The sequence below is a fragment of the Bradysia coprophila genome, unplaced genomic scaffold (assembly GCF_014529535.1).
Source record: "Bradysia coprophila strain Holo2 unplaced genomic scaffold, BU_Bcop_v1 contig_732, whole genome shotgun sequence".
In the NCBI taxonomy this organism is placed as follows: Eukaryota; Metazoa; Arthropoda; class Insecta; order Diptera; family Sciaridae; genus Bradysia; species Bradysia coprophila.
This window is the reverse complement of record NW_023503972.1, coordinates 6329711-6343527: the sequence shown is the minus strand read 5'-3', so window position 1 is coordinate 6343527 and position 13817 is coordinate 6329711. Positions and strand designations below refer to the sequence as shown.

Here is a 13817-nt window from a genome sequence, read left to right as displayed (position 1 = left end):
TTCACAAAATGTTTGACTTTTGTTGACTCATTACACAGGATGTGATATAATTATGAAGTAATTTATTTGAAAATGAAACTGAATTTTCTAATTATAAATAGTAGAAGGTTCGCGTTATATGTATGTAAATTGAAATTTTTTATAAGCAAAAAATAATTTTTTTACATACAAAATTCGCTTTTATACTGAACGGAACGTTGGAAAGTATGGCGCGTTCTATTACATTTTGACCGATTTTGACAAAAACTACTACTGCGTCACATGCCCTGTTATACAGTTTTAGATTTAGATTTTGCGCCAACAAATTGGACTTTATTACAATTTCACTGTGTCTTTCGTACAGCGTGTGTGCGTCTAGTACATTCTGGTACCGAATTGACATTTTGAACGAGTGTGTCGATGTAAATAATCAAATCGACGCTCAAAATTAGAATCGACAGCATTGCACTTTAATGTCACTGGCTAAAGAAAAAAATTATTTTATTTATTTGTAAACAAAACAACGCGAAATAACTTCAAAAAATCACAAATTCAATCAGGTAAATAGTGCAATGAAATCGCAATAATGTTTGGAAATGTGCAAAACAATCGCAAATATTCGAATAATTTGTTTGTTACTCGGTTTCATTGGGACAGTGTTGCAACATGAATAATGGCCTCGTTCGGTCGGACTTTTGATGAATTGACTCGATGTGTATGGTGCATACACCTTTCGTTTTGATTTTTTTTATTTTGCTTTCTGTCTCTTACCAATTACCGCATTCATTTCGATGAAACGCTGAAATTAACTGCCCATAGATGTGATTGTAGGCTTCAGATTGAGTATACCGTCAAATGGCCTTTCGACTAAATCGCTTTTTCAGTATAAAAAAAATCGATAAGGCCAATGTCAGTTCACAAGAATACGTACGTGTCGTATTCGATTCATCAAATGATTGCAAAACATTTGGATTTCGAATTTTAAAAAAATTTCAATTTTCATTTCAGGAAAAAATTTCGAATTCGACACAATGACAACTGTAAACGAGGACACGGGTAGAATCCTTTGGTCCACCGAGAGTAAATACTATCTGCTGCGTCTCATCAAAGAGAACATGATCATACTGAATCCGGACGTTTCCGCCGAAACGATGGTCAAAAAGGAAATGGCATGGAAAATGATCGAACGGAATTTCGTCGACGACGGTATGCAGTGTCAATTGTCCAAATTGAAAAGGCTGTGGAAACGGATGAAGGATACGGCGCGACAGAACATTATGAAATACAATGATCAGAAGAAGCGCGGCGTTCGAAGTCCGAAACAACCGACCGATTTAGACACAGAGGTGGCCGACCTAATCGCTTTCCGAAATGTGTTGAAGTCGAGACTGAAGCCAAAGAAAAATTCAAAAATGAAAAACAAACTGACCCCGAATCGACCGATGGTAAAACACGAAATGGATGAGGAGGAGGCCGACGACGATGAAGAGAAATACGATTACGAAGATACCAACGGCTATCCGATGGAACCGATGACCATTTTGGAAGAATTGGAAAATAAACAGCCGACAATATCGAATGTTGAATCGTACGCGATTAACGGTCATCACAACCAACAGCACGCGAACCGAAGTCAAGATCCGTTGGACGACGATGATGACGAAGTCGTCGATGAATCGTACATGGGATTGGATGAAACTATAAAAATTAGTCGACCAAAAGATGTGCAGAAAGAGCTGCTGTCCTATGAACTTAAATTGCGCGAATTGCAGCGACAAAACGAAGAGGAGAAAATGGAATTCGAACGGGAACTATTCAGGAAGAGATCTGCGCTGTTGGACTTGAAAATGCGTAAAATTACGCTGGAATTGGAGGCACTAGAGGAGAACCGGTCAAAGAGTAGCGGTTCCAATGAAAATGCTGAATGAAATGGAAGTCGAGTCACGATAGTGGAGTGTGTTAAGATAATGAGAAAGAAAAGTTATTTTTGTAATCGCCTGATGACCAGAGTACCGAGACAGGTGGGGCTTTCTTTTGTATATAAATTAACAAACAAAAAAATGAATATGTCAGTCATAGTGTATATTTATGTGATGGTCTAAGCGTAACGTACCGAAGAAAAGATTAAAAACAGAGAAATCAAAACCCATTCACTGCACTCCTTCCCGATCAGATTTATGTTTTTTTTTTGTCTTTCCTTTTTGTTTTAGTCACGATCCAACAATATTGGTCCAAGCCTTGCACTAGCACAGTTCTTCATTTTGATTTTCATTTCTTATTTATATCTAACATCATGAAAGCCCGATTTTATTTCGGCTGTAGAGGAATGTCGTGTGTCTTTTTTTTAGTACAATCTACGATGCTTAGACTGCGATGAATGGTTAAATTAAATATATTAAGACACAAAATGTACTTGTTTTAAGGTTTTCTGAATTTGAAAATAAATTCTAATTTGTTGTGAGTGTTTTATACATTGAGCTGTTTTACTTACTACCTGCCCCATGCGAAAGTTGACCATTACAAGCCGAGCAGTCATCGAAATGAAATCCGAATATTTGAATTATGCGAAAGGACCAGATGTGGCGTGGGGTGCCAGATTCATTTCTAAGGAGCGAATCTGGCACAGTCATGACTTTTCGTTACACGTAGTAAAAGGACGCATACTATGATCGCGTGTCCCACATTCCCCGATGCCCGACCTGGCCTTAAGAGTCAATTTGCCAAAAATTTAAACTGGATGAAGCATGAAAGCAAGTCATCTTCATTTTTTGGAAGGCATGCAGCAATTTCTTCTTTTCTTCTTTTCATGCTCAGGGCGGCGTGTGACTTACTTTTCTCACTAATTCTGACTGTTTTTGAAAGAAGCGAAAGTGACTTACTTTTTCTTGATTTTTTTACTTTTCTCACTATTTGTACACTATTTTGGACAAAACTATAGATAATCGGAACAATTTCTTATTCCAAGTTAATATTTATTTTAAAAAAAAGACGTAAAATAATTTGCAAAGATGTCGTGTTTGATATTTTATGAATGTTAAGGTATAACGTCAAGTTTCGCCGATGTCCGATTTTCGAGATTTTTTGAAAGGTAGTGAAATCCCTGTGCAGTAATAGAAAGCATTGGAAGCAGAAATTCAAATTATTATAAGTTTTTGTATTTGCAACGTCCAAAAATATGGTCCATTTGCAGGAATGGAGAAAATCGTCTGCTGGAAACCACAAGCTGATGCGATTTTTCGACATAAATTCAAAATTCAATTGCTAGTAACGAAAAACACATTAAAAACACAGTAAAAATGAGCTTTTTGGACAGAGTTCTATATTCAATAATTCTCGTAATTTCGCCTTATTTTTGGAACTGATAAGGCCCATAGAGAAGATTTTTTCAATTCTTTTATTGTTTGAATGACCTCTAGAGTGCGTGCAGAATAAAACCTTTGCAGAAGTATCTGCAGGATTTTTTCTACTGGTCCTAGAATACAGCTACACCTACGGTTACTCGCAAATTTTCATAATATTTGCCATCGCGAGCTTATTCTACCAAAAATCTCCCTACTAAGATTCACAATTTAAAAAGAAATCGTTCGAGGAATCTTGGTTTAAAAAAAGGGAAAAAGAATCTTTACTCGCTACACTCCCCAAACACTCGTTTTACACCAATGACAGTTTCCATGAGTAAAAATACCGACGTTACGTAAAAACACTTTGTCATGGCTTTGTCTCTTAGTAATAATCAATAAATCATACACGAATTTCGTGTTCCTTTTTCAAGATTTTTAATCCTCCCTCACGTTTCCAACAAGCGCTAAAGTTTACGTTTCTTTTTCTTACTAGAAAGTGAAAGTATGTGCTTCAAATTGACGTTTTAGAATTGTTTTTTTTTCACTATTCGGTCACTTTTCTAAATCAATTTTTATAGTGAAAATACCAACTATATTTGGCAAAATTGATCACTTTTTTACTATTTTCTTAAGGAAAATCACATGCCGCCCTGATCATGCCAGAATTCGCGAAAGAATGGTCTGCACTGGGAAGGCCATAATATGTAACGCATTATCCAACGCTTTCGAATTAGGACTTCTAGGACGCATATGATGGCCTTTAAAAATTTTGACATGTGTAGTATAGGGAGTGGATGAGCTCTTTTTGGAGAACAAAATTCTAACTTTAGGAGAGTCCTAAAACTTAAACCTTAACTTAAAAAAACTTGGAAGTTATGGATGAAGTGACCTCTACTATCCATGACACCATTACTTTTTGCCGCAAAAATTCGGAAATGTTATAGAATCTCTATTCCCACTGTTTTCTATCAGAGGTTGTCTGATTCGATTAGCTTGCCTCTGTCTATATTATTTAGTAAATCGGTAATGCGTGGTAAGTTTCCCGATCTATGGAGAATCAGTTATCAGTTACCGATCTTTAAGTCTGGGAACCGACGCAAAATTGAAAATTATAGTCCAATAAGCATTTTATCTTTATGAGCGATTCCGGAAAGGATTATGTTCGATCATTAAAGAACAATGGGAAAATCTTACTAACTGCATTCATAGCAGAGCCGGAGAGCCATAATTGATGGCCCAAAGCTTAAAAACACTAATTTTTTGCTTAAAAAATCAAGAGAAGAACTAAGGCTTCCTGACGATATTGACCGTGTAGTTATGTCGCCTCATCGTTTGGCTTGGTTCGACTGTAATGTACTTCATTTAATCGCAACTGAACACAGAGGCTATCCTATGTTTATGTTGGTCCCATTGTGTTTTTCCTCAGCCTTTGCTCGTCTCTTATTCTTACACCTACCTACCATTGTATTCGATACTCGATATTCCATATCAATAAGACTAAATGTCGATTCATTTTGTGAAGCAGTTCGGTATTTTCACCTGATGAAAAAATGGTTTTTGATTCGATCAGAATTTTAATTTATTTAACCCAGGTTCAATTCACACATTGTCTGGTTAATACGTTAAATTCGTGTCGTCTTGAAATATGCAATTAACTTATGATTCGAACTGACTTATACTGGACTCTACTAAATCTAATCTAACAATTTCGACTAACTACACACACCATAAGTTCCAAAGGATTCAATACTCATTCAAATAGTTAAACTTATAAATCAATAAATTACGATACAAAGTCGAGGGACGTTCACATCCATCAGCCCAAACCACGTCGTGTCTTCTCAACACGGCTTTTGCCGTTTCCGTCAGGTATTTTCGCTGATTTTGATCGCTATCGTCGGGATTTTCGTTAAAGCACATCAACAGCATAAAGTCCGAATCTGCACGCAACGCTTCAAGACATTCCGGTGGCGGTATGTCTTTTACCATGCACCGTTCGCACTCGCATTGAAATGCATACCTTTCGAGCAGATACTGTTGGCGTTGATCATAGGACATCTGAGGTTGGCTCGGATCGAGATAGCATTTGAACACTTGTTGACCCTTGCGAATTGGTCGGAATGTCACACCAATGACATAACCGTCAACAAGAAACGTATTCATGTTCGGAACACAGGAGTGATTGAAGTATTGTACGATGACTGGAAAATCTACTCGTATGCGAGACAGTTGACCAAGAATAATGTGATGGCAGAGCAGGTGCATGAGAAATCGACGATGCTTTTCGGTCGTAAAAAATGTGTTAAAATGGTTGTGTGCAATGCACGCCCCGTACATCAACGGACCAATGTCGCCTAACGCGTTTTCTAAACGTTGTGCAATTTCGCTGAGCTCGAACTTTTCCTTTAGATTCTGCAGACAGAAAGCGTACTGTGACTTAGCATCGTTTGTTGACAATTGAAATGAATCTTCTTTCGTAAACGTTTCTTCCACGAAGTTAATTAATTCATCGGCGTTTGAAAATAGACTCAGTCCAACCAGAAACACTCGAAGTCCCATCGAAAGGACCTCCCAATGACTTTCGAGTATCGGGTAAATGTCACATTCGAAAGGGTGAATCCGGTTGTTCACGCATGAGTCATGGCAAAAGAGAGCTTTTGTACATTTGGGACACGGAACCAGATTCTGTTGAACGTTCATACAGATGTTGCAATCTCGATAACATTCGTCTGTTCTTGTTGCAAAACACTTCTCAAGCAGAATCAATTGACCAACATCGATATCAGCTGTTGCAACCAAATGTCTGCCATACTTATCATTTCGATCAAATTCCAGAACGTTTGCCATTCCAGGGTACTTTTCATGCGACGGAAAATCTAGTTTCGGTTGGAACAATTGCACTTGGGCACCGCTTTCGATTAAATTCAAACAAATATTTTTGCGCTTTTCCAGTTGGTCCAGTTGAGACCTTGGATAGTTTGATTTCTTAGCAAGTTCAATGTCAATCAGACATCTGTCGAACATTTTCAGGGCGGAAAAACACTGAGCTCGTTGCGCATAAGCCAATCCAAGGTGCTCAGACTTACTTTCTGCGTAGCATAAACTTTTATTGTACAATTCGATTGCTGCATCAAAATTATTCTCTTCGAATTCGGCGTCGGCTTGCTCACGATATTCGATTGATTTCTGATCATCCTTGCCATCATCCCCGTTTGTTGGAAATCGATCGCTTGCGGACTCCGGATTAATTCTCAGCCTATGGATAATGTCGATGTACAAGGCATCGGTTGCCGTTGATTCTTTCCGCCACAACATGATTGATTAATTAAAACACGGTCACGACGATCACACTCAAAAGCCTCAAATAAAAAGCCAAATAATACGTCAAGAAGTTGAGCAACAAGTTGTTATCTAGATGGCGCAAAAATCGACTCAAATAGATCGAAATTGGTTGATATGTAGCACAAAAAAAACCTGTTGATATCGTCTAGCACGGAAATAAATTCACGCGGTAAGTACCCTTGAAAATTTGAATTTTGGGTGAATCAGATTACTTGTGAATTTTATTGAAAAAAATAAATTATCAGAGGACTCAAAGCGTAAGCAATAATTCGATGAAAAAATTACAACAAGGCGTAAGTCAGTGCTTGTAGCATAACATGCTTTTGTTATGACCCTAGGGTCGAAATTGGCTTATTACATACCTTATTACATACCTATCATAGGCGCTTAACAGTATTTTTCATCCTGGAGTACCAAAAACGTCACATTCACTCACCAAATTTAGTACCAAAGGTACCAAAAGAGCAACATTCTCCCCTACTCTTTCAATTTTCATTCCCGCTTATGTCATTTTCGATCCTTTGTTTATTATTTCCCAGATGTGTCAAGTCGTTGTATGCACGCGAATATAAGTTTTTAGTGTTTTGTGACAATGCATTCATACGGACTGCTTTCGACATTCATACGGATGTCTTTCGGCATTTATACACCGTTTTGATCCTTGGTATGTAACATACTATTACGTGATTAGGCAATGTAAATGAAAATCAAACATGCCGTAACACGTAAAATACTATTAAACTGCTCTAATCAAAAAATAAAATTTTGGTGGGTTTCGTTTGTTTCTTTCGTTTTATTTGTTCCACACGTATTCCACCACATATAGAAGTAGCGTTTGTCTTTACGTTTTTTCAATTTCACACGTATACGTGTGAGTGAAACGACTCTCTTTACGCTTCTTTTGTTGAAAACATGTGGAACGATGTGGAACAATTAAAACTGTAGAATGCTAACCAATTGCAAACTTAAATTGAGTTGAGTTTACTGCAGTCAATCTGCGAAATTTCCTAAAATCAACCTTAGTCCACCTTAGAGTAATTACACCTAGAGAGGAAGGTATGATTTCTCCACAGATGCGCGTACAACTTTCCATGCGCAGACTTGTAAGACTGAATTTTTTAAATCCAATAAAAATGTCTATTAGTAAGGACTTTCCATGCTAAGGGTCTAAATTACGAGAAAAATTCTGAAATTTATGACCAAGTCATGAAATAGTTATTTATCTGTCTAGAACGATAATCTCGAGCTTATACCTCTAGTGAGTTTTTGTTTATCTCGATATATCTGTTCTCGACAGATAAAATATGATATGCACCTATTGCCAAACTGTTATTCTGACGTGTAGGCATTATGGCCCACGCCTTCGGCTAGTGCAATAATGTCCTACACGTCAAAATACCAATTTTGGCAACAGGTGCATAATATATATTGTTCAACGAGGGAAGAAACTGGTGCTGAAAAAATCGTCATTTCTTGTCTCGGTACGAAAAATTACTATTTTTTCGCGTTTACATGATTGGTATTCGTTCATTTGAAATGGACAGCTGCAGTACTGCATGATACTTAAGACCAGCAACTAAAATATTCGACACAGTGTAACACGCTTGGGGCGTCACTATTATCATTATGTACCAACCGTAACCGAATAATCGAAAATCGAAAACCGAAATCCGATTGTGTAGCGATAGACTTGGACCGCAAAACGTTTGTGCATGACGAATGGCCAATCATAGATAGGAGCCGCATGTTGGCATAACTTCTGTGACTATGTCGAAGCAAAGTTGAGCCCCACAGAATTACTCAGGTTATCGTGCTGAGCGTTCCATACATTACTGCATTTTCCGTTTTTTGTCAACATTTCATGAAACAAGTCCTCTTCTTCTTCTTTTTCAGCCTGTTTCTGTCCACTGCTGGACGTAGGCCTCCCCAATTCTTTTCCATTCCGAACGATTAGTTGCCACTTGTTGCCAATTTGCGCCTGCAATTCTCTTTATACCATTACTCCATCTCTCTGGTGGTCTACCTCTAGGTCGTGTTTTCGGTGGTCTCCAGTTCATGATCTTTTTGGTCCAACGTTCGTCCGTCCTTCTTGCAATATGTCCCGCCCAGCTCCACTTTAAAGATGCTATTCTTTCCATGACATCAACGACTTTTGTTTGTTGTCGAATCCATTGATTTGTCATTCTATCTCTGAGCGTAATTCCAAGCATACTTCGTTCCATAGCTCTTTGTGCCACTCTTAATTTATTTTCGGACATACGACCCTGTCTTTTATTTTGTATAAAATGTCTCTCGCGAATTAAGGCTCGCTGTTATGAAATAACTGTATCGGTCGGTCTCTGAATCTAGGTCATCATTTAATTTGCTACAGAGATTTTCTTTGTCGCGTTCTTCACAATAAATCGTGCGATAAACGTTGATCAACGATGAATCGCCCGATATGAATTTAGCATTAGAATGTTATGTGGGAAGATATTAGAATAAACTAGTTTCTTGAATCCACAAGAAGGAATAATTTTATTTATGAAAAGCACTTGGTTTTATACGGTAATGTTTACATGCAAAATAAGACAATAGATATCCAAAGTCCAATTGTCAGCTGATAATGACATGCAGTGTTGCTAAACTTTAACTAAACTTAATACGCATGATGAGTGCGTCCGATGTGAGATGTAGTGCTGCCACAGGATTCCCCCTTTTAAAGAAGCGTTGAGGAGAAGAAAAGAAAAAACTTTGTGTTTATCTGTGCTGAATTGAAAAATTTATTGAAAATTTTTCATTTGAAGCAGACAATTTGTAGCGAGAAAGGCTAGAATTTATTTGTTTTCTTCGTTCTCTTCTTCAGAGCTGGATGATGAACTTGATGAACTTTCTTCGTCGTTTTTATCCTCCGGTGCGTTCCAATCGTCTGGTTTTTGTGCTTTGCTCGGTGACTCGGGCCCAGAATCGGATGATGAGAAAGAGGGTCCTCTTTTCGAAGAGCGTTCCAACGGGAAACGGGATTCCACTTTGGATGTGGCTGCATTGACTATTTCCATAGCGGTTGACTTTTCAGGCGCTTTTTGATCCGATGTGCTTGGCGTCGGTTTTGGCGGTGAAAACGTATGTTGAGCCGGAGCTTCCAATGCTGGTGCGATGATCGGTACGGTCGGTTGATGCGGATGTGATGTTGGTGTTACCTGAATTGTTGCCAGGTTACGCATGGACTGCTGCTGTGTCATGTGATCGACAAAATCGCAAGGTGGTAGGCAATTCACTGAGGCTCGACCAAATTGTCGGTGAAACCAGCAAAATCGACCGGGTTGGGCTGACGGTCTTGTCGGGCGCTTGATTGGAATGGCTGCTTGACGAACGGCGACCGATGCTTGCCTAACCGAAACACGTGTTCTCTGCACTGAACGTTGAACGACTGATTGGCGATTTTTTTGCTGACGATTGCCTGGGATGCGACGTTTGACTAGCCGAAAATGATGGATTGGCTGAGAAAGGCTGACCTGGTACAGATGATTGACCGGAACTGCGTTGCGTTTGAGTCGGATTGGTAGACTGAATTGGATTATTGCGCATGCCGCGCAAAAATTGTTGATTTTCCATGGCGATTATACGGATTTCACGGATTGCCAACTCTTGATTCCTTAAAATTTGCTGTAATGCGTTGAGCCACTCCGGGTTTTCGGTAAGTTTCTTATTTGGTGCCATGACTTGGTTGCAAGTGAAAAGCACGATGACTTGTAGGATTTTTTGAATAAAAATTTTGCTGAAGTAGTGTGTAGTGTGTTACTCGTACCACAGACTTTTGTAGAAAGGATGAGATGAGAGAATTTCAGTAGGATGAATGCGATTTGCTGTAAAATTTTATGTTTATAGCAGTTGATGTGTTTAATGATTTTTAGCGAAACGTACTTTCTTTTTAAGTGGTTTTTTCACCGAAACACATTCATTGAAATCAAATGAAGGTTTTAAACGGTCAACTGAAATTACCTTATTAATTTTTCCAATTTTGATTGTGAAAAACTTCTCATTTCGTGAAATTACTTCGAATGGGCCGGTATAGGTCGGCTGGAGCGCTTTTTTAACCCCGTCCGACCGGACAAAAACGTGAGTACATGAAGACATGTCTTTGTGTACAAAAACGTTTTGCTTGTTATGATTAGAAGATGGAATGGGTTTGATTTCAGCCATTGCATCTTTTAATCGTTCGACAAATGTTGAAGCATTTGAGACTAGGCTGGGCTTGATTTTGTCGAAGTAAAAGTAAGGAAGACGCAAATTTGTTCCATAGACTAACTCTGCTGGAGATGCGTTTACATTTTGCAGAATTACTGAACGGAGACCGAGTAAAACTGTTGGAAGTGTTTCTGTCCAGCGAATGTTTCCGTGACACTTGATTGAATTTTTAAGTGTGCGGTGCCATCTTTCTAAAATTCCGTTAGCTTGAGGGTGATAAGCAGTAGTGCGGAATTTTTGGACCCCAAGCAGTTTATTTAACTCGGTGAATAAGCTACTTTCGAAGTTTCGGCCTTGATCGCTGGTCAACCTCAAGGGCACTCCGAAACGAGCGATCCAATTGAGAAACATGGCCTTTGCTACTGTTTCGGCAGACATGTCTTGAATTGGTATTGCCTCGGGCCAGCGAGTAAATCGATCGATGATAGTGAGACAATACGAAAAACCTTCTGATTCCGGGAGTCTTCCAACGATATCTATATGAATATGTTCGAACCGAGCGTTAGGCGTTTTGATTTGCTCAAAGGCTGCTTGGTTGTGCTTGCTGACTTTGGTTCGTTGGCAAGCTAAACAACTTTTACAAAAGACTTGGATGTCTTTGCTCATTGAAGGCCATACAAAACTTTTGCTAATTAATTTTTGCGTTGCCTTGACCCCTGCATGAGCGAGGTTATGAACTTTTTCAAAAACTTGTTTCCTTAATTCTGACGGAACGTATGGACGAGGTTCTGTGGTTGAAACGTCGCATGCCAAAATGATATCGTGAAATTGAATATCGAGGATTTTTAATTTAGTTTTTTGCTTCCTTAGCTGGCTCAGCTCCTCATCTTCTAATTGTTTTAAGGCGATGAGTTTGTAATCAACAGTGCTGGACAGTGAGACTGTGGAAATGCTGTTGATCCTAGACAGAGTGTCAGCAACCACGTTATCTACTCCAGAGATATGTTGAATATCTGTTGAGAACTGACCGATCAAATCGAGGTGTCGAAGTTGACGGGGAGTTGCTTTTTCGTTGGCTTGTTGGAAAGCAAAAACGAGCGGTTTATGATCTGTGTAAATCGTGAATGTACGCGCCTCCAGCAGATTTTGGAAGTGTTTAATTGAAGCGTAGATTGACAACAGCTCCCGGTCATATGTTGAATACTTTCGTTCAGCTGAGGAAAGGCGTTTGGAAAAGAACGCGAGAGGTTTCCAGTGATTATTTTCTAATTGATTTACCACCCCTCCGATAGCAGTGTCGGATGCGTCAACCATGAGACAGAGCTTCGCGTCTGGAGACGGATGGGCGAGCAAGGCTGCGTCGGCTAAAGCCTTTTTACATAGCTCGAATGCGCCGAGGCGCTCAGGGTTCCACTCAATTACCGATTTGTCGTTCTTTTTGTTACCTTTCGTACAATCTAGCAATGGAATTTGCATGTGAGCTGCTTTAGGAATAAAACGACGGTAATAATTGATCATACCGAGGAAACGTTTGAGTTTGTCGATTGTTTCCGGTAGTGGAAAATTAACAATCGAGGAAACTTTTGATTGTAAAGGTTTAGTTCCGTTTACGTCGATTGAATAGCCCAGAAAACGTACCTCCTTTTGACCGAACACACACTTGTCGACATTAATTACGACACCGTAATCATTTAGTCTACCGAACAAGATTCTTAAATGTTCAAGGTGTTCTTGTTCATCTCTTGATGCGACTAAAATATCGTCCAAATACGCAAAGCAAAAGTCGAGTCCTTGAATGATGGAGTTGACAAAACGCTGGAAAGTTTGAGCGGCGTTGCACAACCCGAATGTCATGTAAGGGAACTCAAAAAGTCCGAAAGGAGTGATCAAAGCTGTTTTTTGAATGTCTTCATCGGCCATTGGAATCTGATTGTAAGCTCTTACCAAATCAACTACTCCAAAAATTTTCTTTCCATTCAAAAAATTACTGAAATCGTGGATATGAGAAATTGGATAACGATCGGGTAAGGTTTGAGCGTTAAGACGGCGGTAGTCACCGCATGGACGCCAACCGCCGGATGGCTTGGGCGCTATATGTAATGGAGAAGCCCATGGACTTTTTGAAGGACGGCAAATTCCAAGTTCGAGCATCCTGTCGAATTCGGCTTTGGCTACTTTAAGCTTTTCTGGGTTAAGCCGGCGCGGCTTAGAAAAAATAGGCTGGCAGTTCGTGACGATTTGATGACGAACGTTATGTTTCTTCAATGGGTTTTTAAAAGAAGAAAGATCGAGTAGCGAAGGAAACTCTTGTACTAGTTCATGATAGATTCCTATGTTTGTGAGAGATTTCACTTGGATATCAATGCTAGCCTGTTTGATTTTTCCTTGAATAGGCAAGGTTGTAACGTTATCGATTAGGTTACCATTTTTAACATCGATTAAAAGGTCAAATTTCTTTAATAAATCGGCGCCAATTATTGGTGATTGCACGTCTGCAATGATAAATAACCAAGTTATCGGTCGGCGAAGACCGAGATTGAGCGTTATAGATTTGCTTCCGTAAGTCTTAATCTTAGAGCCGTTTGCTGCGAAGAGATTAAACAGACATGGAGCGTTGAGCCTTTCTTTCGACGTTGGGGGGACCACAGAAATGTCGGCGCCCGTGTCTACCAAAAAATCTCTGTTTGAGTTTTTATCAGTAACAAAAAGTCGATTAATGAGGGGGCCCTGAGTGAGTGTACGAACTGCTGGCTGCCCGATTTCTTTAGACTTTCTGTTAACCCAGCTACAGGGTTGAGAGCAATTATCGGCTTTGGATCCGAAACGTTTGTGATAAAAACAGAGTTTATTTGGTGTAACATTCGACGCTTTGGCCGGCGTCGTCGATCGGTTTCGTGATTTTTGTCCACTACTATTCCAAGTCCTGCGAAAACCCTGTGTGAGAGTTTCGACTTTGTCTTCCAGCTTATGGACAACGTTAACTAAACC

At 39.3% G+C, this 13817-nt stretch overlaps 2 protein-coding genes across 2 annotated transcripts; one reads left to right on the top strand and one right to left on the bottom strand.

The window, feature by feature from the left end:
- The first annotated feature begins 394 nt into the window (after positions 1 to 394).
- LOC119084403 lies at positions 395 to 2440 on the top strand. The gene is made up of 2 exons (XM_037194370.1): positions 395 to 539; positions 988 to 2440. Exon 2 carries the CDS (start codon positions 1011 to 1013, stop codon positions 1905 to 1907), a length of 897 nt encoding a protein of 298 aa, XP_037050265.1. The 5' UTR covers positions 395 to 539; positions 988 to 1010; the 3' UTR covers positions 1908 to 2440.
- Positions 2441 to 4880: 2440 nt separating this feature from the next.
- On the bottom strand, positions 4881 to 6721 carry LOC119084401 (SET and MYND domain-containing protein DDB_G0273589-like). The gene has a single exon (XM_037194368.1). It carries the CDS (start codon positions 6633 to 6635, stop codon positions 5064 to 5066), a length of 1572 nt encoding a protein of 523 aa, XP_037050263.1. The 5' UTR covers positions 6636 to 6721; the 3' UTR covers positions 4881 to 5063.
- Positions 6722 to 13817: the final 7096 nt, after the last annotated feature.